Raw genomic sequence first — 26,619 nt, 5'->3', positions numbered from 1 at the left:
GCCTCCCAGAAGCCCCTAGAAGTTTATTTCTTGAGGGCTCATTAAACTTATTGTCATTGTTATTGTTTGGAAAGTGTCTGTATTTTACTCTTGATCTGAAAAGATACTTTCACTGGATAGAAAACTCTAGCTTGGCAATTAATCATCATTCTCAAGACAGTATTCCATTGTCTTCTGGCTTCCATTGTTGCTGTTAACTGTCAGTCTAAATGTTGATTCCTCATAGTAATCTAACTTTCTGTAGCTCCTTCTAAGATCTTCACTTTGAGTTTGTGGTTCTAAAGATTCACTGTGATGAGGCTAGGTATTCTCTCTGTATTTCCAGCTTGGGATTCAGAGAGAGAGCTGGAAATGAGGATTGGTATCTTCTTTGAATTTTTAAATTCTCTTTGAATATTATCTTTACCTTGTTTGTTCTTCTCCTCCTCTTCCCCCCTTTCCTCCTCCTTTTCCTTCTCATCTTCCTCATCGTGTTCCTTCTTTCTTGCTGGAATTTGATCAGCTGTATTCTCAACTTTTTATGCTATCCTACATGTCTGGTAATCTCTTACAATATATCCTACATTACCAGACATGTAGGATAGCATATATATATATATACCCCCCTATAATTTTAAAGATTTTATTTATTTATTTGAGAGAGAGAGAGTGAGAGGGTACAAGCAGGGGGAGGAGCAGAGGGAGAGGGAGAAGCAGACTCCCTGCTGAGCAGGGAGCCCAATGTGGGGCTCGATCCCAGGACCCTGGGATCATGACCTAAGCCAAAGGCAGACGCTTAATGACTGAGCCACCCAGGCACCTCTCTCCTTTATAGTTAACATAATTGTCATCCCTCTGGATTCATTCTGCACAGTTTCTTTAGGTCTCTTTTACAGTCCCCTTTTTTCTTTATTTAGTTCATCTGTTTAACTTGCCCCTTAGGTCTTTTTTTCTTAACCTTTTTTTGTGAAATAAAACATATCAAGAAAAGTGCCTGAAACAAAAATAGCTAAATGATTTATCTGAACAGAACAGCTGCGTAACTAGAAACTAGGTCAGGAAATAGAAGATTGCTAATACCCCAGGAGCTCCCCTTATGACCCCTTGTAATCGTTATCCCCCAAGGGTTATCATTATCCTGATTTCATAGTATTCACATTCTTGTTTTTCTTTATACTTTTATTACTCAAGCATGTATCCCTAAGCACTATAATTTGGATATGCCTGCTTTTTAAATTTAATATATATGAAATGGTCAAGTATGTATTCTTCTGTATCTGTCTTCTTTTGCTCAACATTATGTTTGTGAGATTTGCCTATGGTGTGTGTGACTGTGATTCTTTGCCATATAGTAATCTATTGTATGAAAATATCACAATTTATTCATCTATTCTAATATTGATGGATATTTGGGTTTTGTGATTGGGAGCACTTACAAAGAATGTTGCAGTGAACAAATGCACTCATTATTATTGGGCATATGTATCTATGAGTGGAGTCCTGGATTGTGGAATTGTGTATATGTTTAACCTATATGGATAATGCCAAGTTGTTTGCCAAGGTGGTTTTCACTAATGTATCCTCCAATCAGTATTGTATGAGTGTAACCATTGTTCCAGTTGTTTTCAGAAGTGGTTCTACTGATTTACCAAGACTATATGAAAATTATCTTTGTCATATATCTTGTCAACCTTTGGTATTGTCAGATTTTTACTTATTTTTAATTTAATTTATTTTTTAGTACTGTCAGATTTTTAAATATTAACCATTCCCATGGGTGTGTAGTAATATTTCATTATGGTTTTAATTTTCACATTCCTGATTACTAGTGAGGTTAAGCCTCTTTTTAAAAAGATTTTTTTGGGGGGGCACCTGGGTGGCTCAGGCGTTAAGCGTCTGCCTTCGGCTCAGGTCATGATCCCAGGGTCCTGGGATCGAGCCCTGCATCAGGCTCTCTGCTCAGCGGGAAGCCTGCTTCTCCCCCTCCCTCACCCCCCCTGCTTGTGTTCCCTCTCTTGCTGTCTCTCTGTCAAATAAATAAATAAAAATCTTAAAAAAAAAAAATAAATAAAAAGGTTTTTTTAAATCCAATATATTTACTTAATTATACCATTTTGCATTAAAAAAATTTTTTTTGGAGTTTTTATTTAAACTCCAGTTAGTTAACATACAGTGTAATACTAGTTTTAGGAATATAATACAGTGATTTAACACTTCCATGCAACACCGATGCTCATCACAACAAGGGCACTTGTTAATACTTATCACCTGTTTAACCCATCCCCAACCTACCTCCCTGGTAACCATTTGATTCTGTATAGTTAAGAGTCTATTTCTTGGTTTGCCTCTCTCTCTCTTTTTCTTTCCCCCTTTGTGTTGTTTCTTAAACTACACATGAGTGAAATCATATGCTATTTGTCTTTCTCTGACTGACTTATTTTGCTTAGCTCCATCAATATTGTTGGAAATGGCAAGACTTTGTTCTTTTTTATGGCTGAGTAATATTCCTCTGTGTATATATACCACATCTTCTTTATCCATTCATCAGTCATTGGACCCTTGGGCTGTTTCCATAATTTGGTTATTGTAGATAATGCTGCTTAAACATTGGACTGCATGTATCCCTTTGGATTAGTATTTTTGTATTCTTTGAGTATTGTAATTGCTGGATCATAGGGTAGTTCTGTTTTTAACTTTTTGAGGAACCTCCATACTGTATTCCAGAATGGCTACACCAGTTTGTATTCCCATCCACAGTGCAAGAGGGTTCCCCTTTCTCCACATCCTCACCAACACCTCGTTTCTGGTGTTGTTGATATTAGCCATTCTGACAGGTGTGAGGTGGTATCTCATTGTAGTTTTGATTTGCATTTCCCTGATGATGAGTGATGTTGATCATCTTTTCATGTGTCTATTGGCCATCTGGATGTCTTCTTTGGAAGAATATCTATTCATGTCTTCTGCCCATTTTTTAATTGGATTATTCATTTTTTGGGTGTTGAGTTTTAGAAGTTCTTTATATATTTCAGATACTAACCCTTTTTCAGATATGTCACTTGCAGATATCTTCTCGGTTGCCTTTTAGTTTTGTTGATTGTTTCCTTCATTGTGCTAAAAAGTTTTTATTTATTTTATTTTTTGATTGAGCACCTTTTTACATTTTCTGGATCTTTTAGATATCTTCTTTTATGGAGTACCTGTTCAAGTGTCTTGCCCCTTAAAGTCTTTGAATTGTCTTTTTCTTACTGATTTATAGGATTTCTTTATATATTCTGGCTATGAATCCTTTGTGAGTTAAATGTATTCCTTAAATGTTTGCTCCCATTCTGTGAATTGCCTTTACATTATTTTTTTTTTAAGATTTTATTTTTAGGTAATCTCTACACCCAACATGGGGCTCAAACTCACAACCCCAAGATCAAGAGTTGCATGCTCTACTGACTGAGCCAGCCAAGCACCCCATCTTATTAACATATAATGTATTATTTTTTCAGGGGTACGGTCTTGTGATTTTATCAGTCTTACACAATTCACAGCACTCATCACAGCACATACCCTTCCTAATGTCCATCACCCAGCCTCCCCATCTCTCCCACCCCCCTCCACTCCAGCAGCCCTCAGTTTGTTTCCTGAGGTTAAGAGTCTCTGGTTTGTCTCCCTCTCTGGTTTCATCTTGTATCATTTTTCCCTCCCTTCCCATATGATCCTCTGTCTTGCTTCTCAAATTCCTCATATCAGTGAGATCATATGATAATTGTCTTTCTCTGATTGACTTATTTTGCTTAGCATAATACCCTCTAGTTCCATCCACATCATTGCAAATGGCAAGATTTCATTTTTTGATGGCTGCATAGTATTCCATTGTGTGTGTGTGTGTGTGTATATATATATATATATATATATATATATATATACCACATCTTCTTTATCCATTCATCTGTTAATGGACATCTAGGTTCTTTCCATAGTTTGGCTATTGTGGACATTGCTGCTATAAACATTGGGGTGCACCTGCCCCTTCGGATTACTACATTTGTATCTTTGGGGTAAATACCCAGTAGTGCAATTGCTGGGTGGTAGGGTAGCTCTATTTTCAACTTTTTGAGGAACCTCCATCCTGTTTTCCAGAGTGGCTGCACCAGCTTGCATTCCCACCAACAGTGTAGGAGGGTTCCCCTTTCTCTGCATCCTTGCCAACATCTGTCGTTTCCTGACTTGTTAATTTTAGCCATTCTGACTGGTGTGAGGTGGTATCTCATTGTGGTTTTGATTTGTATTTCCCTGATGTCGAGTGATGTGGAGCATTTTTTCATGTGTCTCTTGGCCATTTGGATGTCTTCTTTGCAGAAATGCCTGTTTATGTCTTCTGCCCATTTCTTGACTGGATTATTTGTTCCTTGGGTGTTGAGTTTGATAAGTTCTTTATAGATTTTGGATACTAGCCCTTTATCTTATATGTCATTTACAAATATCTTCTCCCATTCTGTCGGTTGTCTTTTGGTTTTGTTGACTGTTTCCTTTGCTGCAGGCGACCCCATCTTTACATTCTTTTAATGTTCTCTTTTGATAATCAGAAGCTCTATATGGTATATAAGAAGTCTTGTCCTACTCTTAGTCATAAAGATATTCTTCTGTATTATTTTCTTGGAGTTTTGTGGTTTTAACCTTGCACATTTAGATTTACAGTTCACCTGAAATTGATGTGTGTCCGTGCATGCGTGTGTGTGTGTGTGTGTGTGTGTGTGTTAGAGTCAAGTTTCATTTTTTCCCCATATGGATATCCAGTTGTTCTAGTACCATGAATTGAGAAGATAAACCTTTCTTCACTGCTCAGCAATGCCACTTTACCACAAAACAAGTGTCTGTATATAAAATCCGTTTCTGGGCTCTCTAGTAGTCTGTTTTTCTATTCTTGCACCTATGATTACAAACTATCTTAGTTACTATTGTTTTATGATGACTCTTGATATCTGGGACAGCAGTTCTTGCCATCTTGTTCTTTTTCCAGAATATCTTAGTCTTGGTCCTTTACATTTCCTTATTTATTTATTTTTGCTTTTCAGGTTCTACAGAATTTTTTTTTTTATATTTTGATTGAAATTGTATTGCATCAATAGATCAGTTTGTGGGGAGTAACTTTTTATAATATTGAGTTTTCTAATCTAAGAATATTTATTTAGATCTTTAATTTCTCCTAAAAATCTATTTATAGTTTTCTGTGATTTAAAAAATTCTATTGTAGGGGCACCTGGGTGGCTCGGTCGTTAAGTGTCTGCCTTCGGCTCAGGTCATGATCCCAGGGTCCTGGGATCGAGCCCTGCATCGGGCTCCCTGGTCAGAGGGAAGCCTGCTTCTCCTTCTCCCACTCCCCCTGTTTGTGTTCCCTCTCTCATTGTGTCTCTCTCTGTCAAATAAATAAATAAAATCTTTAAAAAAAAAATTCTATTATAAATGAAATCTTTAAAATTTTTTGTGTTTCTGGTATAAAGAAATGCAGTTGATTTTTATATATTTCTCTTTTGTTAAGGAACCTTACTAAACTCATTAATTCAAATTACTCACTTGTAGATTCTTTGGATTTCTGTGTACACTGTTACATCATTTGAGAAATGATGATTTTATTTCTTTCCAGTCCTTACACTTTTTGTTTCTTTTCCTATCTTACCATAGTGACTAGGATCACAGTGTCGTGCTTAGTAGAAGTGGTGATAGTAGGTATCCTTGACTCATTGCCTATCTCACAATGACAGCTTTCAACATTTTCATATTGAATATGATATCTGCCATAGGTTTGTTTATAGATCTCTTTACCAGATTAAATACATCGCATTCTTTTTTTGTTGTTGTTAAAGATTTGTTGTTGTTGTTGTTAAAGATTTTATTTATTTATTTGACAGAGAGACAAAGTGAGAGAAGGAACACAAGCAAGGGGAGTGAGAGAGGGAGAAGCAGGTTCCCTGCTGAGCAGGGAGCCCAATGTGGGGCTCAATCCCAGGACCCTGGGATCATGACCTGAGCCGAAGGCAGACGCTTAACAACTGAGCCACCCAGGGGCCCCTAAATACATTGCATTCTATTCTTTGTTTGTTAGGAGGGTTTTTAAAATTATTATTATTATGAATAATTGTTGAATTTTATCAAGTGCTTTTTCTGCATTTCTTTTTTTTATTATTTTTTTTAAACAATTTTTTAAGGGGGAAGGGGCAGAGGGAGAGAGAGAATCCTCAAGCAGGCTACCTGCTCAGTGCAGAGCCTGATGCAGGGCTCGATTTCACAACCCTGAGATCGTGACCTGAGCTGAAATCAAGAGTCTGATGCATAACCAACTGAGCTACCCAGGCGCCCTTTTCTGTGTCTTGAGCTGACTATGAAGTTTTTCTTCTTTATTCTGTGGTAATGGTGAAATACATTGATTTTTTAATTTCTGGAGTAAATTCAACTTGGTCATGATGTCTTATTCTTTTTATACATTGTTGAATTCATTTTGCTAATGCTTTTTAGAGGATTTTTTGTTTTATTTATTTTTTTATATATATTTATTTGACAGAGATACAGCGAGAGAGGGAACACAAGCAGGGGGAATGGGAGAGGGAGAATCAGGCTTCCCGCGGAGCAGGGAGCCCGATGCGGGGCTTGATCCCAGGACCCTGGGATCATGACCTGAGCCGAAGGCAGACACTTAACGACTGAGCCACCCAGGCGTTCCGGATTTTTTGTTTTACAACTATGTTCATGAGTGATACTGGCTTGTAATTTTTTTTTTCTAGAAATGACCCTGTCTGATTTTGATAAGAAGTCATGCTGGTCTCATAGAAAAAGTTAAGGCTTTCCTTATTTTTGCATTCTCTGGAAGAGTTTGTATAAGATTGCCATTCTTTTTTTCTTAAATATTTGACTAGAATCTGCTGGGGAAGCCATCTGGAGTTTTTTTGTTTTTGGTTTTTTAGGGAAGTATTTGAATTATGGATATCATTTCTTTAATAGTTTTGGAGTTAGTCAGATTTTCTATTTCTTCATGCCTTTTAAAAAAATTTTTTTTTTTTAATTTAGTTATAAGTAAGTAATCTCTACACCCAGCATGGAGCTTGAACTCCTGACCCTGAGATCACGAGTGGCATGCTATTCTGACTGAACCAGCCAGGCACCCCATCTTCATGTCTGTTTTGGTAAATTATATTTTTCATCGAAAGCTGCTTTCAAATTTTAAAATTATGGGCATATACTTGTTTTTTTTTTTTTTAAAGATTTTATTTATTTATTTGCTAGAGACAGATAGTGACAGAGATAGCAAGAAAGAGCACAAGCAGGGGGAGAGGCAAAGGGAGAGGGGGAAGCAGGCTCCCTGTGGAGCAGGGAACCGGACATGGGGCTCGATCCCAGGACCCTGGGAACATGACCTGAGCCGAAGGCAGATGCTTAACGACTGAGCCACCCAGGCACCACCCTTTTTTTTTTTTAATATGAGAGAGAGAGAGCACATGAGTGGAGGGAGAAGCAGGCTCCCCGCTGAGCAGGGAGCCTGATGCAGGACTTGATCCCAGGATCCTGAGATCATGACCTGAGCTGAAGGCAGGCACTTAACTGACCGAGCCACCCAGGCGTCCTCCCTTTTCATTCTTGACATCACTTATTTGTGCTTCTCTCTTTTTCTTGATTACTCCTTCTATGGGCTTATCAATTTTATTAGTCTTTTCAGAAAACCAACTACTCACTTTGTTGATCTTCGTTATTGTATGTGTGTGTTCTATTTCACTGGTATCTGCTCTCTCATTTTTTTCTTCTACTTGATTGGGTATAATTTGCTATTCTCTATTAGTTCTTCAAACTACTTTAATCTGACCTACTAGACTACCCTACTGGAATTGATCAAGTTGATGGCTTTCTTGTTTTCAATCCAGCAGACACTTATGTGGACTCGTGCTATTCTAGCTCTCAAAAGCATCTGCATAGTTCCTACATAAGACATTCTTCTTGGTTTTCATGTCTTCACACTCTCCTGCCTTCTATCATACTGTTCTTTACTCTTTTTTGTCTTCTGATCTCTCTTTTACTTCACATCTAAATACTGAGGTGGCTCAGGCTTGGTCTCTTCTCTGTCTACCCCAGGGATTGCAAACTCATGCCTACAAGTTCCAGATGGGAAATGTAAATGAAGATGTGGAGTGATTGTTTGCATTTTTTGAGCATATAGAGATATTCTTAAACTTCATAAAGAAATATGCTCCCTCCCTTTTTTCTTTAAATACAAGGCCTCTATGATCTTTTATTTTCCTAGCTTTAATAGAGACATGGATCCTGAGAAATATTTCTTTCTATTAGAAAAACAGTGGTGGGGTGCCTGGGAGGCTCAGTTAGTTTAAGGGTCCCACTTTGGCTCAGGTCATGATCTCAAGCAGGGGTGGGGAGGGGTGGTGGTGGTTGGGGTGGTGGGGAGGGTGGCAGGCTTCAGTGTTGAGAAGACATTATGGTGAATTAAAGAATTCATGCCTTAAAAAAATGAGGAAGCTGCCATATAGGTCAAGCCCAGTGTTGCCAGGTTGTCCAGTTCTTTCAGAGAAACTTGGAATATAAATTTTTTAAACATGTGAACTTCACTCATTTTTAAATTTTGGTGCAGGTTTTTAAATACGTGGAGACTAAAACAATAATATTAAATGTGTCTGTGGATCAGCAGATGTGTCCATGGACCACGAATTTATGTTCTCTATCTACATTCTTCTCTTAAGTGAGCTCATCTGTTTTATAGCTTTAAATATCATTGATACGCTGATGACTCTCAAAATTAGAACTCCAGCCTTTTAGATCCACCTACCTACTTGATGTCTTCCCTTCAGTGTCTAATAGTCATCTCAAACTTAACACGTTCCTAAAAGAACTCTTGAGTTTTCTTCCTAAATCTGTATTATCCTTAGTCTTCTCCACCTTTAAGATGAACATCAGGGAAACATCCAACCCCCAAAGGGCTAACTAACAGAAATGATAAGATTTAAAGTCAGACACATGGGCACCTGGGTGCCTCAGTTAAGCGTCTGCCTTCGGCTCAGGTCATCATTCCAGGATCCTGGGATTGAGCCCCATGTGGGGCTCCCTGCTCGGCGGGGAGCCTACTTCTCCCTCTCTCTCTGTCCCTACCCGCTGGTACTCTCTCTCTCCCTCTCTCTCTCAAATAACTAAACAAAATCTTAAAAGAAAAAAAGAAAAAGGAAAAAAAAAAGACACCAACAGGCGGTTATGGAATGCTGGGTTTCTTCAATGGCAAAATATATAGAAATTCAGAGAAGTAGTTGCAGAAACAGGAAATAACACAGCATGCTACCAGATAGAGGTAGAGGTATGGGTTTCCAGACCCCGCTGAATTACCCATGGTAATGTACAATTATGCATAAATCACTTGTACAGAATGAGGTTTCTGCTGTGTTTAGAAGGTAAAACATGCCTTTCTCTTGGGAAGGTGGGGATGGAGGTGTTAAATATCTTTCTGGCCCCTGTCTCCTGCCTGATATTTTCTAGAGTCTCTGGCTACAGATATCCTTGATCAACAGGTGCAAATAACTGGTGCAACAAAGATTGAATGAAGTGAAGGTTATTTTCCGAAGAGCATTGTTCTGCAGGCCCAGGCTTCAGGCCTACTGGAGGTCTATTTCCATTTCCTTACCATTAACCCCTTTCTAGTAATAGTACCTAGTGCTATCTCCAAAACAGACATAGCTTCCATCTAGTTCTCTACATCTTCTCTGCTTCCTCCCTAGCCCAAGCCTCACGTGACTCTCATCTGGACCTGTGTAGAACCTTCCTGACTGTCCTCCCTGCTTGGACCCCTGTGCACCTACAATCCCTCCTCCATTTAGTAACCAGAGTGAACTTTTAAAAATGAAAGTCAGACCATGTCAGTCCTCTGCTTAAAACCCTTTCATTGCTTTGCATAAAACCGACGTGTCTTAATTACTTATCTGTACTTAAGGACTTAGGTGCTCTGGCTTCTCTCAGCATCTCTGATTTGTCTCCTGTTCTCTTTCCATCCTCCTATTTTTTTTTTTCTCATCCTCTTATTATTACTTGCCAGGCTTATTAAGCCTTTATTCTGTCACTTGAAAAGGACAAGCTCATTTGTATCTCAAAGACATGGTCTAAATTTAACTGATACCATAAATTCTATAGACTAAGGTTGCTCATTAATCTGTTCAAAGCCCAGAAGATGGTCCCAAATCATTCTTTACTCTCTGCTGCCATCGTGGGGTCATTTAAAGAATTGTGGGCTTTTCCAGAAAGTTTTATCAGCTCTAGACTTCCTGAAGCCAAAATGGATGATCCACTGGCCCTCAGAAAGGAGATTCTAAATCATCGCTGTCTAAGTGAATCACTGAAATACGGAAAAAGTGTTAGAAATTTTGTCTATGATTTTTGATGGCATCATTCATTAAAAGTTTTTACTTTTGTGTATGTTTAATAATGTCTATAACATGTTAACATAGTACTACAAATAGTACTACATGTTTATAATATATAAATACATATTTATATATGTATGTATGTCCCAGACATTTTTTTATGAGTTCGTAAAGTAGAAGTCAAAGACGAGGGCTCTCTGAGTTTTGTTTCTAACAGCAGCTCTGTGACTATCTCCTCTCTGTGGTTTTGGTCATCTCAGCTATGAAATATCCTACCTCAGGTTACTTGTAACACTTTGTTTGAACCACTCCTTTGGTATTTACCGTGTCATTTCTGATGGTGTGAGCTTGTGTGTATTGTACTCTACCAATAAGGCTGTAATCCCTGAGTCACATTCCATCTCTTGCGTAAGTTTATAGCCACAGTGGCGCGTGGCACAGGGCCTGGCATGATGATCCGTGGTAGTGAGAGCACCACACTGCCCAGAGTGGGGTTCCCCACTGTATATAGCTGGGGCAGGTGATTCGTTGTGAGCGGCTATCCCGTACGTTGTAGGATGTTTATTGGCAGTCTGACCTCTACCAGTTAGATACTTGTGCACCCCATCCCCCAACTTGTGACAACCAAAAATTTCTATAGATGTTGCCATATTCCCTGGGGTAGTGGAAGGGGTGCAAATGAATCTCGATTGAGAACTGCCCTTCTAGATCAGGGATTTTTTTTTTTTTTGAAGATTTTATTTATTTATTTATTTGAGAGAAAGAGAGAGAGACAGAGAAACAGCATGAGAGGGGAGAGGGTCAGAGGGAGAAGCAGGCTCCCCGCTGAGCCAGGAACCCAATGTGGGACTCAATCCCAGGACTCCGGGATCATGACCTGAGCCGAAGGCAGCTGCTCAACCAACTGAGCCACCCAGGCGCCCTAGATCAGGGAATTTTGGTCCTAGTCCTCACTTTGTCATTATGCCTGCATGTGTAGGCAAACTGCTTCACATGTAGGTCCTAAATTTCTTCTCCCGAAAAATGAGGATTGGGATTTCTTGGATGTTTAACTTGGGTTCCGTGGGATAGCTTTAGAGGATCTTTCATTAATGTGAACTTTGCAAGTAAATTTTTCTGGGAATAATTTCTTAGCTTTCAGCTTTTTTCTCCAACTTACCTGTTACCTCAAAAAGATTAAGTCAGTTTGAGAGAGAGATAGCGACAGAGATAGCGAGAGAGAGCACGATCAGGGAGGAGAGGGAGAAGCAGGCTCCCCACTGAGCAGGGAGCCCCATGTGGGACTTGATCTCAGGACCCTGGCATCATGACCTGAGCTGAAGATGCTTAACCAACTGAGCCACCCAAGCGCCCTAAAACTAAATCAGTTAATATATGAAGTGATTTTCTTCTCAAGATATAAGGATCCTAGCTTATGCTCAATATACCTTTTTTTTCCTTAGTGAACACCATTTGTGATCATAAAATGCTGAGAAAGCATTTTGTGCTACCAGGATTTATTTTATTGGCAGGTACCACTTACTTATAGTACTGTATTTTCTACCTGTTGTCAAATATTGGATCTTGAGGCAGTAACGACATGGTAAATGAGTAGCATTCCTAGCGCGCATGTTTGAGAGTCTGGATAATGAAAAGTATGTATTTATCATTTGGCACTCTACTCCTTAGCCTTTTTTCACTTAGACTTTTATTTTTAAATTTTTTAAATTTTTTAAAAGAATTTTATTTATTTATTTGACAGAGAGAGACAAAGCAAGAGAAGGAACACAGCAGGGGGAGTGGGAGAGGGAGAAGCAGGCTTCCTGCCGAGCAGGGAGCCCGATGCGGGGCTCGATCCCAGGACCCTGGGATCGTGACCTGAGCCGAAGGCAGACGCTTAACGACTGAGCCACCCAGGCGCCCCTTCACTTAGACTTTTAAAACCAGCACATTTCACATGACTCAGCCAGCTCTCCTCTGTGTCACTCTTTCTGGACTGCTCACATTTCAGGCTCACATTTGTTTAGGTTGCTGCTTCAGAGTCCATTGCATTTGTTAGCATAGGCTCATCCTTCTATTTGAACCAAAATTTGGTCAGCCGCTTCCTTTGGGAAGTTAAGGATGTCCCTCTTAGACTTTTTTGCCAGTTTCATGTTGTACTTGGTGCTGTGGTAGGGCATGACCTGTTTCCCTATTTTCCTCTGTTGCAGGTGAATTCGGAAGGCAAAGCCAGCCCTCTGTCACTCCTTCAAATGGCCTCCCCAAGTGGCTTCTGTGTCTTAGTTCGCTTGCCAAAGCTGATCTGTGGAGGAAAAACACTACCAAAAACTTTGTTGGACATTCTGGCAGATGGCACTATTTTAAAAGTTGGAGTAGGATGTTCAGAAGATGCCAGCAAGCTTCTGCAGGACTACGGCCTTGTGGTTAAGGGGTGCCTGGACCTCCGGTACCTAGCCATGAGGCAGAGGTAGGGTTGTATGAATGCTGGGGTTCCTGGAGCTGTGGGGCAAATATCTTAGCAAGATTTGTGGAGTACTGAGAACAGTAAGGAAGCATCCAAAATTTTTTAGAAGCCTAGAGGCTTCTGAGATGCATATAAATTTGTGAGGAAATATTCCAGCTTCTGAGAAAACTTTAGTTACCTAGGATTGGTCTTCTTAGATGAAACATCGATAAGGTGTCTCCATAAGCTACAGGTTGTAAACTGATGGCACCACTGGCTAAATTAGGGCTTCACATTTTGCTTTTGCTTTTATTTATTTTTTCCCCATATGATATATATATATTTTTAAAGATTTTATTTTTATTTATTTGACAGAGAGGTAGTGAGAAAGGGAACACAAGCAGGGGGAGTGGGAGAGGGAGAAGCAGGCTTCCCGCGGAGCAGGGAGCCCGAGGTGGGGCTCCATCCCAGGACTCTGGGATCATGACCTGAGCTGAAGGCAGACGCTTCACCCAGGCACCGCTCCCCATATGATATTTTTGGGAATTTTTAGTTTAAATCCAGAAGATTTGATGTAAAAGTCTGTATTTGGGGCATCTGAAAAATCAGATGATTTGACTAAGCAAAGTCAGGGGTTCTAGATGGTAACAATTGCTGGGGAGAGGTATGTGTCTTTAGATGCCCATGCTCTGTTCAATCGCCAGAGTCCCCACCTCTCCCATCCACTGTAACCCCAACTCCTCCTGATAAACATTTGAGTCTGCAAACCCTGCTTTAGGCCAAAAGTAGTGGGAGAAAGTTACTGGGAGAAAGAGAGATTTCCCTTTTCCTTGGAATTCTATTCTTACGGAAATTCTATTCTAACTTGTTTTTCAGGGAGTGGCAATGACCTTGTCATGTGTGCCTGTGTGTGTGTGTGTGTGTGTGTCCTCATCTTAATAATGTGGAGTGAGGTAGCCTCTCTCCCTACCTCAAATGACACTGACATTAAAAGTTCAGAGGATTTGATAAACTAAGAGAAGGCCTGATTAAAATCTCTTCTTACCAGGGCGCCTGGGTAGCTCAGCCGGTTAAGTGTCTGCCTTCGGCTCAGGTCATGATCCTGGGGCGCCTGGGTGGCTCCGCCGGTTAAGCGTCTGCCTTCGGCTCAGGTCGTGATCCCAAGGTCCTGGGATCGAGCCCCGCATCGGGCTCCCTGCTCAGCGGTCAGCCTGCTTCTCCCTCTCCCTCTGCCTGTCTCTGCCTACTTGCTCTCTCTCGCTGTCAGATAAATAAATAAAATCTTTAAAAAAAAAACCACAAAAAACTTAAAAAAAATCTCTTCTTACCATTTTTTAGTATAAAATGGAATTTTATTTTAGCTTAGTAGTTTGTCTTATGTAAATACAACGCTTGTAAATTATCAAGCGTATTCAAGAAATACATTGACATATTTACTGTAAGAAAAATTTAAATCTGTGAAAGTATTTGGAGTGTCACCCCAACAGGCACCTCTCACCAGGCCTCCCCCCCCCACTCCCCCACTGGGCACCACCTCCCCAGAGGTGTCCGCTGTCACTCTCCTCTGTTAGAGGCGGTGGGTGTAGGAGCTAAGAGTTGACCCTGGAATGGGCTGTGCGGTGGCTGTCCCTCACTTCCCTAATCTGCAGCAATAATTAGGTTCCCGCCTCCCAGGATTGGTGTGAGGATTGCAAGAGTTAAACTGCGTGAAGAATTTGGAAAGAGTGTGTCACCCAGAGACAGTGCGGTATACTGCTGTGTTTGGCTCTTATTAATGTCCTCGTCATTGTTGTCATTGTCACTACCTCCCTCAGAGCCCTCATCGATCAGTGCGTCCTTCCAAATCTCTTCTGTGCAATTACAGTCCTCTCCATGAATAGATAGAAATGAGAGGTGCATGAATTCTCCATTTCACTAAGCGCAGAATGACCACGCATCAAAATAAGAATTTGGCCAAAGCTGAATATTACCATGAACTTCTCTAGAAATAAGAATGAAGTATTTATTCGGCCTTTCCGTGTTTAATGAGATTTTTAAAAACATTTTAAAAATTATTATTATTTTATTGTTGAACACTTTAGTAGTAAAATTAGAAGCTTTAGCCATTATAGTTTAAGAGATTTGACATTATAGTGCAAAGATTATACTTCGCTCTATTAGCTGTAGGTTGCTCCTGACGTTTGCCATAAGTAGTTGTTACTTTCAATTGACGTTGGGAGGAGCACATTTTTTGGTAATGCTTTTCTTCTTACTCTTTATATTTTGTGTTATATGTTAACCAGAGGTAATTTATTATAGAGATTGTTGTATATGACTTTGGAATCTTTCCTGTTGAATTGAAACGGCAAAGATGGCATCTTGTTTTTAATTAATTCTCAAGAAACGTGCAACCTTTCCAAATATGACGTTTAAAAAAAGACTAATGACCTAAATGGAATCAAGTAGCTTAAAAATTAAGTACTGTCCTTCAACGGGGGTAATGATTTCAAGAATTAAAGAATAGCCGTGCTTGAAAAATTATACAGCTATTAAAAAGAATGAAATAGGGGTGCCTGGGTGGCTCAGTCGTTAAGCGTCTGCCTTTGGCTCAGGTCATGATCCTGGGGTCCTGGGATTGAGCCCCACATTGGGCTCCCTGCTCGGCGGGAAGCCTGTTTCTCCCTCTCCCACTTCCCCTACTTGTGTTCCTTCTCTCGCTGTGTCTGTCTCTGTCAAATAAATAAATAAAATCTTAAAAAAAAAAAAAAAGAATGAAATAAGTACATTTATACTTATCATGAATGGAAGTATCTGATCTATTAAGTAATACAGCACATTGCAGAGCAAAAACCAGAACAGATACCAAAAACATGTAATCTCCTCCTCCGCTTAACCATTAGTTTATCTATTTGTGCATAGAAAAGGTCTGGAGAGGGGGGTGGGGGGATGGGTTAGCCCGGTGATGGGTATTAAGGAGGGCATGTACTGCATGGAGCACTGGGTGTTATACGAAGACAGTGAATCATGGAACACTACATCAAAAACCAATGATGTTGGGGCGCCTGGGTGGCTCAGTCGTTAAGCGTCTGCCTTCGGCTCAGGCCGTGATCCCAGTGTCCTGGGATTGAGCCCCGCATCGGGCTCCAGCCCCGCATCGGGCTCCAGCCCCGCATCGGGCTCCCTGCTTGGCGGGAGGCCTGCTTCTCCCTCTCCTGCTCCCCCTGCTTGTGTTCCCTCTCTCGCTGTGTCTCTCTCTGTCAAATAAATAAATAAAATCTTCAAAAACAAAAAACAAAAAGCAAATGATGTACTGTATGGTGACTAACATAACACAATAAAATTAAATTAAATTAAAAAAAAAAAAAAGAAAAGGTCTGGAGGGGCCACAGCCTACTGTTAGGAGTCATTATTCCTTAGGAGTGGAAGTATGGGGCGGTAGACATTTACTTTTCACCTGTGATGCTTTCCTGTTGTCTGAACTTTTAATAATAAGCATTCATTACTTTTATAATTTCCAACAAAACAGAAGAGAGTTTTTTGTCTCCCAAAGCCTTAATTTTCATTAATTGAACCAAGACATTATGTATTTTTCCCTCAGTATGTCTGGACCTGTTTTTACTTTTTAGTCAGTACTGCCTTTTGGGGGTAATGAAATCCATCAATTACTGCTGGTTTTTGTAGGGAAAGACTTCCTTTTCTTCATCATTATAATGATTTCATTTCCTACAGTACCTGAGGGAGTCCTGCTTGCAGTAACCCTGATGTGAACCCCCACCTCTAAGCTTCCTGTTCTAAAACTTCTAGTCTCTCACTTGGTAGCCAGGAAGTCAGCTCCACTTGTGTAGACCAATGTGTTCTTAATTTCACATTTATTTCTTGTTTGGAATCTCTGAACCTTGGACAAATTAATTTTTTCCGCCACCCTGCAGGTATTTTAATCAGAAAGTGTTTGAAGGGCAGAAAGGTTGTTGTCTTTTGTACCTTCAGTTTTCAAATTTGAAAAGTAATTACATGAATACTAGCCAATGCAAATGTAGAAACATATAAAGATAGATAATCACCACAAATCCCATACCCAGAGATAATATCACTAACATGTGATTGATATCTTTCTAGTTATCTCTTTGTGCTTTGTCTCTCTCATAACTAGACTCATACACATACATCTGGAATGTGGTATATATATTAACATAAAGGGACCACAACATATGTTTTCTCCCACAGTCTCTTTTTACTTAACTAATATGTCATGGACATCTTTTCACATCAATATAGATCCACATCCTTATTTTTTTTTTAAGATTTATTTATTTATTTTAGAGAGCAAAAGAGGGAGCATTCATATGAGTAGGGGGCAGGGGCAGAGGGAGAGAATCATTAAGTGGACTGCTGGCTGAACATGGAGCCCAGCAGGGCAGCAGAGGTGTGGGACTCCATCCCAGGACCCAGGAGATCATGACCTGAGCCAAAACCAAGAGTCAGATGCTTAACCGACTCAGCCACCCAGGTGCCCCATCCACATCCTTATTTTTAATAGCTGTATGGAATTTAATTGCATAAATATTTAACCAGCCTTTTGTTGATGGGCATTTAGGTTGTTTCTAATTCTTTGCTCCTATAAATGGTACTGCAGTGAAGATCATTTTATGTGCATTTGTCCTTAGGATAAATTCCTAGAAGTGGAATTCTTGAATCAGAGAATTTTCGTGTTCAAAATTTTGAAAGCTCTTTATTGTTAAACTATTTTCAATAAAGCTTATAAAAATGGACTGTTCACGAATTTTAAGATTATTTATTTATTTATTTATTTGAGACAGAGAGAATGAGAGAGACAGAGAGCACATGAGAGGGGGGAGGGTCAGAAGGAGAAGCAGGCTCCCCGCCGAGCAGGGAGCCCGATGCGGGACTCGATCCCGGGACTCCAGGATCATGACCTGAGCCGAAGACAGTCGCTTAACCAACTGAGCCACCCAGGCGCCCTGTTCACGAATTTTAGATTAGACTGATTCTTCATGCTCCACCAATAGTAGATAGTTATTTTTTTTAAATCTTTGCAATCTTATAGATAAATTATTTATAATTTTCATTTTATTTCGTTTGATGTCTAGTGAGTTTAAGTGTCTGCCATCTGTGTATTGGCCGTTTAAATGTCTTTTTTGATTTGCCTGTTCTTCTTTTGCCCATTTTTGATACATCACTTACTTATTTCTTATAGAAACAATTTGCTCTGTAATGGGCTCAGCCTGAAATCACTTGCTGAGACGGTTTTGAACTTTCCACTTGACAAGTCCCTTCTGCTTCGTTGTAGCAACTGGGATGCTGAGAATCTTACTGAGGACCAGGTACTTCTTATCAGAGTAGTTGAAGAATGGAAGAGCCATTGCTTATGAAGTATAGTTCTTGTAATTGTAATCTTCAAATATAAGTATTGGGGGGAAATACTTGAAAAGAGACTCACTGAAGATAACTGGTTTGTAAATGGTACTTAAGTAACAGTAAGAGTCCCTACTGTGTTTTATATTTTGAGCATTTACTATATGCCAGGTATTTCAGAAAATGTAATTGTTTAATTATGAATACAAATGCATAATTAGAAAACCAAAGTGTTATAAGACATTGTAAGAAACAGTGTCTTCCTCCCACTCAGTGGCAACCAATTTCATTTCTTCCTGGTAATTACCATTATATATTTAAATTACATGCATATATTACTCTTTCTTATTTTTTAAATTATCTTTCGACTTCTTACAGTGGAAGACATGATTTAATATTCTTGTAACTCCTCTGTCCCCAAATACTTTTTCCCTTCCCCATCTTCCCAGTATAGCTAAATCATCATTTTTATCAGATTAATATCTACTTATATTGATATTATTTTAGCTGAGCCACATAGTAAGCTACAGTTAAGTTTTTTTTTTATACAACTTTTTGTTTTCCTAGGAGTAATAATTTGTACTTTTGTTTGCTTTGTTTTCTATATACCTATTAACTGTTTCAAGCCTGGACTCTTTAATGGAACCCTACATCTTTTCTTGGCCGGTTCTGACACATGAGGTGACTTACGCCTTTTGTTTTCCCTTGGAGCTGTCCCTTCCAGACAGAACCCTTTGTCATCCTGCTTCTTTCCAAGAGCCCTGCTGCCCATCTCTGACCCTGGAATCTGCATTTACCCTCAGCCTAGGGAGTCCCTTCACCTTTCTTCTGGAGTAGATCCTCTGTCTTTCAAATTCCATGTCTTTTCCCTTCCTTTTCTTGGAGTACATTCAGAAAGGGAGCATAGGAAATTAATTTATGATACCCTACATGTCTGAAAAGATATTGGCTTCACTGTCTATGAACTGATACTTTCACTGAGTACAGCAGTTTAGGGTGAAAATCATTTTCCTTCAGAATTTCAAAGGTAATGTTCCCTGTCTTAGAGCTTCCAGTATTGATACTGAGCATGTCACTTGTTTTCCTTTCTGGAGAATCTTCATTTTATTCTTAGTTCTTTCTTTTTTTAAAGATTTTATTTATTTATTTATTTGACAGAGAGAGACACAGCAAGAGAGGGAACACAAGTAGGGGGAGTGGGAGAGGGAGAAGCAGGCTCCCCACCGAGCAGGGAGCCCGATGCAGGGCTCAATCCCAGGACCCTGGGATCATGACCTGAGCTGAAGGCAGACACTTAACGACTGAGCCACCCAGGCGCCCCTATTCTTAGTTCCTAAAATTCAAGATGATATACGTTAGTGTGGGCTATTTTTCATTTTAGTATTAGAAGCCAGTGGGCCCTTTCAATCTGGAAGCTCATGTCTTTTAGTTCAGATTATTATTCTCATAATATTTCTTTGAAAATTTCCCTCCCTTTTTTCTCTAGAACTCATATTATTTGGATATTGGACCCCCTTGAATTGATCCTCTGATTTCCTAGGAAAAATATTTTCTCCCTGATTTTTCTATCTCTATATGTTTTGTTTTACCTTCTGGGAAATTTCCTTAAGTTTATCTTCTAACATTTCTATTGAATTTTTAATTATTCCTGTCATAATTTTAAGTGACAAGAGATTCTTGGTCTCCTCTGAATATTCACTTTTAAAATTACTTTGTTTTTGTGTAATAGATACAGTATCTTCTGTTATCTTAGAGTATTAAAGATTTCTGAGGTTTTCTTCTTCCTGTATTGCTTCATTTTCCTCTGAGTTCCTTATTTGTTGATTGGGTCCATCAACTGTTGAATGAATAAGTAAAATGTGGTATAGCCTTATAATGGAATATTATTCAGAAATAAAAAGGACACATGGTACAACATGGATGCATCTTGAAAACATTATGCTAAGTGAAAGAAGCTAGTTGTAAAATATCATATCAGATTCTATTTTTATGAAATGTTCAGAATATATAAATCTGTAGAGACAACAGAAATTAATGGTTGCCTAGGGCTGAAAGAAGTAGAGGATGACTGCTAAAGGGAATAAGGTTTCTTTTTGAGGTGGTGGAAGTGTTTTAATATTGATTGTGGTGATGGGCTATGCAATTCTATAAGCTTACTAAAAATCCAGAATCTTGCACCATCTGAAAAGACATGTTTGGAACAATTGAAGACATTCCAGTAGAACTGTGTATTATTGTACTTTGTCACTTTTAAAGTTCTTGGGTGTGGTAATGGTGAGGTCATGTAGAAGAATGTCCTTGTTCTTAAGAAGTACATGCTGATGCATTTAGAGATGAAGTATCATAATAGCTGCAACTTAATTTTGAAATGTGTTCAGGTACAAAAAAGTGTGTGGTGTCCATATTATAAAGAGATAAAGCAAGTATTGACAGTTGTGAATGTCAGTTGGCATTATTATTCTTTTAACTTTTCTGTAGGTTTGAAAACTTTTAAAATAAAAAGTTGGGGAGGAGAAGTTAATTGCTACCAAATTTGAAGCCAAATTTGTGATCCTTATTATTGTGAGAATTCAGAATTTCCAAAGACTCTTATTCATTCTTTTTTTAAAAATTTTTTAAGTTTATTTATTTTCTTTAGTAACCTCTACACCCACATGCGACTCGAACTCGCAATCCCAAGATCAAGGGTTGCACGCTCTTCCTACTGAGCCATCTAGGCGCCCCTGTTCATTCTTTATTTCAATATTTTGTTCTAATTATAAACATAAAGCTTAATGAGATTTTAGAAGATACAGAAAATGATATTTAAATTTGAATTTTAAGAAATGGATTGAGAACATAGCAAATATAGCCAGGGCTTTTGGACCAGTGGGCTTTATTATCAGTACCTATAGATCATAGTCACATGTCAGTAACTGAAACTCTTTTTTCTCAGGCTACTCAGTTTCTCCAGAGATGAATCTTCTAGTTTTCTGCCCAAGAGGTATAAGCCCCTTTGCTTATATTCTGGTTGCTGAGTGGGGAAAGGTATTGGTAGTTTCACCAATCCATATGTACACTTTCCCATAGTCCCTTTCTCAGGTGACACTTTGCCCCGCCATGCCAGGCCTGGTGTTATTAGATCCAGATCCTCTGTGAGTTAGCCATTATATGACTTAAACTTTTACTTTTTGGGGGGTTAGAGAAGGAGTTATTGCCAGCCCTGTGGTATAAAGGAGAAGGTCTAGGGTTCTAAGTGTTCTTTATGAAGGCTTTCACCTTATCTTCTTGTTTTCACCCCTACTTGTACTTATTTCACAGATACCTGGTGCTTCCCATTCCTAATGCTTTGCCATTCTCTGTGGCTCAAATTAACTTGATTCTTGGATTTTTGGCTTACCGCCCCCGTAGGCCTAGATTTTAGCCTTCTCTTGTTCTTCCTTCCAAAATGTTGTTATTGGAAAGATTTAGCTGATATCTTCAGGTTAACATTATCCTGTGAGAGAGTTTGGGAGTCAAATTATCTGAATTTGTTTTCTGCAGCTATTTCTGACTTTCTGTGACCCTAAGTAAGTCACTTTGTGCCTTGGTTCCTTTCTTTCTTTTTTTAACAGTTTTATTGCAGTATCACTTACATACGATATAATTCAGGCATTTAAAGTATACAAATTGGGGCACCTGGCTGGCCCATTCTGTAGAGCATGTGACTCATAATCTCAGGGTTGTGAGTTCAAGCCCCATGTTGGACATGGAGCCTACTTAAAAAAAATAATAAAGTGTAAAAATCAGTGGATTTTAGTATTTTTATAGAGTTGTGCAACCATCACCACTATCTAATTTTAGAACATTTTTATTACCCCAAAAAGAAACTCCATACTGATTAGCAGTCACTTCCCATCCTACAGTCACATTCCATCCCCCCCACAACACCCTAACACTAGGCAACCACTAATCTACCTTTTTGTCTTTATACATTTGTCTATTTTGGACATTTCATATAAATGGAATCATACAATATATGGTCTTTTGTGATTGGCTTCTTAATTTTGCATGTTTTTGTGGTTCATTCATGTTATAACATTTATTGGGACTTAATTTCTTCTTATTGCTATGCAATACTCCATTATATGGTTATACTACATTTTGTTTATCCATTCATCAGTTGGTAGAGATTTGGATGGCTTTCATTTTTTGGCTGTTATGAAGAATGCCACTATGAATATTTGTGTATAAAATTTTGTGTGGACATATGTCATATGTTTTTACTTATCTTGGGTATATACCTAGGAGTGGAATTGCTGGGTCATAAACTTTATGTTTAATTGTTTAAGGAACTGCCAGACTGTTTGCAGAGTAGCTGTACCATTTTATATTCTTACCGGCAAAGTATGAAGGTTCCAATTTTCCACATCCTCACCAACACTTGTTACTGTCTATCTTTTTGATTAGAGCCATACCAGTAGGTATGAAATGGTATTTCATTGTGGTTTTGATTTACATTTCCCTGGTGGCTAATGATGCTGAACATCTTTTCATGTGCTTGTTGGCTATTTGTATATTTTCTTTGGAGAGGCATCTATTCAAATCCTTTGCTCGTATTTTAATTGAGTTGTTTTTATATTGTTGACTTTTAAGAGTTCTTTATATATTTTGGATACTAGTCCCTTATTAGATATATAATGTGTAAATATTTCCTCCCATTCTTCAGGTGGTCTTTTCACTTACTTGGTTGAGGTCACCATTTGAAGCAAAAAGGGTTTTAATTTTGATGATGCCCAGTTAATATATTTTTTTGCTTATCACTTATGCTTTTGGTGTTGTATCCAAGAAATCATTGCCTACTCCAAGGTCATGAACATTTACTGCGATGTTTTCCTTTACAAGTCTTAGGTTTTAGCTCTTACATTTATGTTTATGATCCATTTTGAGTTAATTTTTGTGTGTGATGTGAGGTAGGGGTCCAATTTTATTCTTTTACATGTGGTCATCCAGTTGTCTCAACAGTATCTGTTGAAAGTGCCTTGGTTTCCTTAACAGTTTGTTAAAAAGCACTTTATTTTTTTTTAAAGATTTTATTTATTTATTTGAGAGAGAGTGAGAGAGAGAATGAGTGGGAGGAGGGGCAGAGGGAGAAGGAGAAGCAGACTCCCCACTGAGCAGGGAGCCTGACACAGGGCTCGATCCCAGGACCCGGGGATCACGACCTGAGCTGAAGGCAGACATTTAACCAACTGAACCACCCAGGCGCCCCTAAAAAGCACTTTAAACTCTTAACATTCAAGCACACTTTTCCTGTGGGAGACAACCTGCTGGTAGATGTATAGATTGTTGAGTCTAGGAAGATTTTATCCAAACCTATTCTATTCTAAAAAGCATAAAAAATCCTTCCTAATAGTATTACTTACCAGGCTTGGTTACTACAGATAAATTAAAGGAATTTTAAAGTCTTTACTTCCTTTGTTGGGAAAAGCTATTAATGATAGTTTTGGCTACTTTTATTTATGACCAGCTTTTCCATCACCAGTGGCTTGGGAGGGTGGCTTACCATTATTAAATAAATAAATTCCAGAAATGAGCCCTTGTGACTTTTGATTTGAGGCCCATGCTTGAAACCCATGCTTGTTTTCCACATCTTAATGGCAGGTTGTTTCTGATTGAAAGTCACACAGCCCTCTCAGTAAATCTTGTTTTCAGGTGTTCTAGATCATGGCCACCTCCAAAGTGAATTTCATGTACTAGTTGTCAAACTTGTGGTGACTACACTCACCCAAACTTGAGAAAAATCTGTCTATCAGGTTTGGTAACAGATAGAAAGAAACTTCACTGGGTTTATATAGGTTAGGATTTTTGAGTATTCAGAGTAAGTCATTATTTTAACATAGACAAGAAACATGAAGATTGATTATACTATTCAGTTTACTTTTGTATAGTGTGAAATAGTTCATCATAAAAGGCTTTTAAGAAGTACGTGGTGCACGGGGCACCTTGGTGGCTCAGTCGTTGAGCGTCTGCCTTCGGCTCGGGTCGTGATCCCGGGGTCCTGGGATCGAGCCCTGCATGGGGCTCCCTGCTCCGCGGGAGGCCTGCTTCTCCCCCTCCCACTCTCCCTGCTTGTGTTCCCTCTCTTGCTGTGTCTCTCTCTGTCAAATGAATAAATAAAATCTTTAAAAAAAAAAAAAAAAGAAGTACATGGTGCTTAGGGTATTGTACATCTTGAATTAGAATCCTGAAAGTTGTCTGCATCTTTGTGATTGACTTGGAAATTGCACTTTCTGGTTTGCCTTCCAGATTCCACTGATCTCTGACTTTTCTCTTCAGGTGATTTATGCTGCCAGGGATGCCCAGATTTCAGTGGCTCTCTTTCTCCGTCTTCTTGGATACCCTTTCTCTAGGAATTCAACTCTAGATGAAAACGATGACCACATGGGCTGGAGAAAAGTCTTGGAAAATTGCCAGGATGTGGTAGACATCCCATTCCGAAGCAAAGGATTCAGCCGACTTGGGGAAGAGGTTAATGGGGAAGCAGCAGAAGCTCAGCAGAAGCCAAGACATAAGAAGTCTAAGACAGATGGAATGATGGCAGGCAACCACCAAGGGAGAGATCCCAGAAAGCATAAAAGAAAGCCCCTGGGGGTGGGCTATTCGGCCAGGTAACTGAGTTGTTCTCTGTCTGGTAGAGAGGCTCAGAGGCCCAGCCTCCAGCAAAAGGCATGATGCTTCATCTTGGGTCTGGGGAGAAGGTTGTGTGGTAGGGTAGCAGGTGCTCCAGGGGTTAAATTTTTTTTCCCCAGAGGTTAATTTTATTTTTTCCTTTCCTTCAAGGACATTTGGAGCTATCCTTTGATCTATTTGTGTATTTTCCTCCTTTTCCCCTTCTTTTACTTTGTAATTTTTAGAATTGAGTGGATATAAGGAGAGCTTACCCTAGCTTTGTCACTGATCCTGATATGACCTGAGCCTTGTAACTTCTCTAGTTATAAATGAGGGTATAATTATTACTCCTTGCTTGCTCAGGATAGCTGCGAAAATGAATAACATGAATTTTCCTCATACATTTCAGGAGAAATGCATCATCTGATTTCCTGCTCATTTGGTATTTGATTATTTAGAAAGGCATCCAGCTCTAAGCCAGTATCATTCTCTAACCAGTGAGAGTTTTTCTGTACGACTTATGCCTCTGTTGCAAAAAGATGACTAATAAGTACTTTGGAGTGGAAGTTTGGTCCCCGTAGCAGAGTGCCTTTAGGAATTGGATGATTAAATTGAAGCAAGTATTGCGTATGAGCCAGAAATAAACCCATGTGGCCCTCATTACTTTAGCTTGAAGTTCTTTAATTTTGATTGACTTTGTTTAACCCAATGATTACTCTGTAGAGCAGTTTTCTTAGTGCTTTGCTCCTGTTCGCTTTCACATCAGAGCTGTGTGTATATACTACCCAACTCACTCCTTGTTCCATAAATACAAGAACTAGATACATGAATTCATTTTTAGTTCCTAGCCCATGCAGTTGGAGAAACAGACATGATTTTTTTTTTTTGCCCTATTTGTTTTTTCCCATAAATATAATGTTTGACCCTAGTGTTGAGAATAGCTGGAGTCACTCAGAAGACAACATGGGAGGGGCGACTGGGTGGCTGTCAGTTAAGCGTCTGCCTTCGGCTCAGGTCATGTGGGATCGAGCCCCGCATTGGGCTCCCTGCTCAGCAGAGAGCCTACTTCTCCGTCTCCCTCTGCTACTCTCCCTGCTTGTGTGCTCTTTCTCAATCTCTCTCTGCCAAATAAATAAATAAAATCTTAAAAAAAAAAAAAAAGACAACATGGGAGGCAACGGATACCTTGGCCCAGAGCTAGCTTCCAGTTTTAGATTAATCTCTCCTTTCCCTGCAGAAAATCACCCCTTTATGATAACTGCTTCCTCCATGCTCCTGATGGACAGCCCCTCTGCACTTGTGACCGAAGGAAAGCTCAGTGGTACCTGGACAAAGGCATTGGAGGTGTGAGACTTACCTGTCCTGTTTCATCTACATTTAGGTGCACGTGGGTACTGGCAGGAGTGGAGAGAGAGACAAGGGACAGGGAGGGATAGAAGAAGGCAGAACGACCTTGACACAAGTGGGACGTGGCTATTCAGAAGCAAGAAATCATGATCTCTGCCAGGACACTGCAGAGAACATTTCAGGTGGGGCTTCTTTCCTGAGGGACAGGTGGGCAAACACTGACCTCTTATCTTTTCTCTAAGAGCTGGTGAGTGAGGAGCCTTTTGTGGTCAAGCTACAGTTTGAACCTGCAGGAAGACCCGAATCTCCAGGAGACTATTACTTGATGGTTAAAGAGAACCTGTGTGTAGTCTGTGGCAAGAAAGACTCGTACATTCGGTGAGTGTGGGGTTGGGCCACCCAGACTCTGCCTCTGATGGAAACTGCCTTTGTAGCCACATGTGGAGCTCTCAGGTCTTGGTTGAATCTGCCAACTTTGGCTGAGACTTGTCTGTAGGGGTC

General features: G+C 39.5%; 1 protein-coding gene across 2 annotated transcripts in view; it reads left to right on the top strand.

Moving 5' to 3' along the window:
* The window catches only part of EXD2 (exonuclease 3'-5' domain containing 2), a 52,278-nt gene that overhangs the window by 15,772 nt on the left and 9,887 nt on the right, over positions 1-26,619 (top strand). For both annotated transcript variants that reach the window (XM_034993336.1, XM_034993337.1), the window contains exons 3-7: positions 12,557-12,813; positions 17,984-18,110; positions 24,439-24,770; positions 26,009-26,115; positions 26,361-26,496. In XM_034993336.1, the coding sequence (XP_034849227.1) occupies positions 12,557-12,813; positions 17,984-18,110; positions 24,439-24,770; positions 26,009-26,115; positions 26,361-26,496 (959 nt within the window). The remainder of the gene's footprint in view (positions 1-12,556; positions 12,814-17,983; positions 18,111-24,438; positions 24,771-26,008; positions 26,116-26,360; positions 26,497-26,619) is intronic.

The sequence above is a fragment of the Mirounga leonina genome, unplaced genomic scaffold, assembly GCF_011800145.1.
Source record: "Mirounga leonina isolate KUSES-001 unplaced genomic scaffold, KU_Mleo_1.0 Mir_82, whole genome shotgun sequence".
Lineage (NCBI taxonomy): Eukaryota > Metazoa > Chordata > Mammalia > Carnivora > Phocidae > Mirounga > Mirounga leonina.
This window is presented reverse-complemented; position numbering and strand designations above follow the sequence as displayed.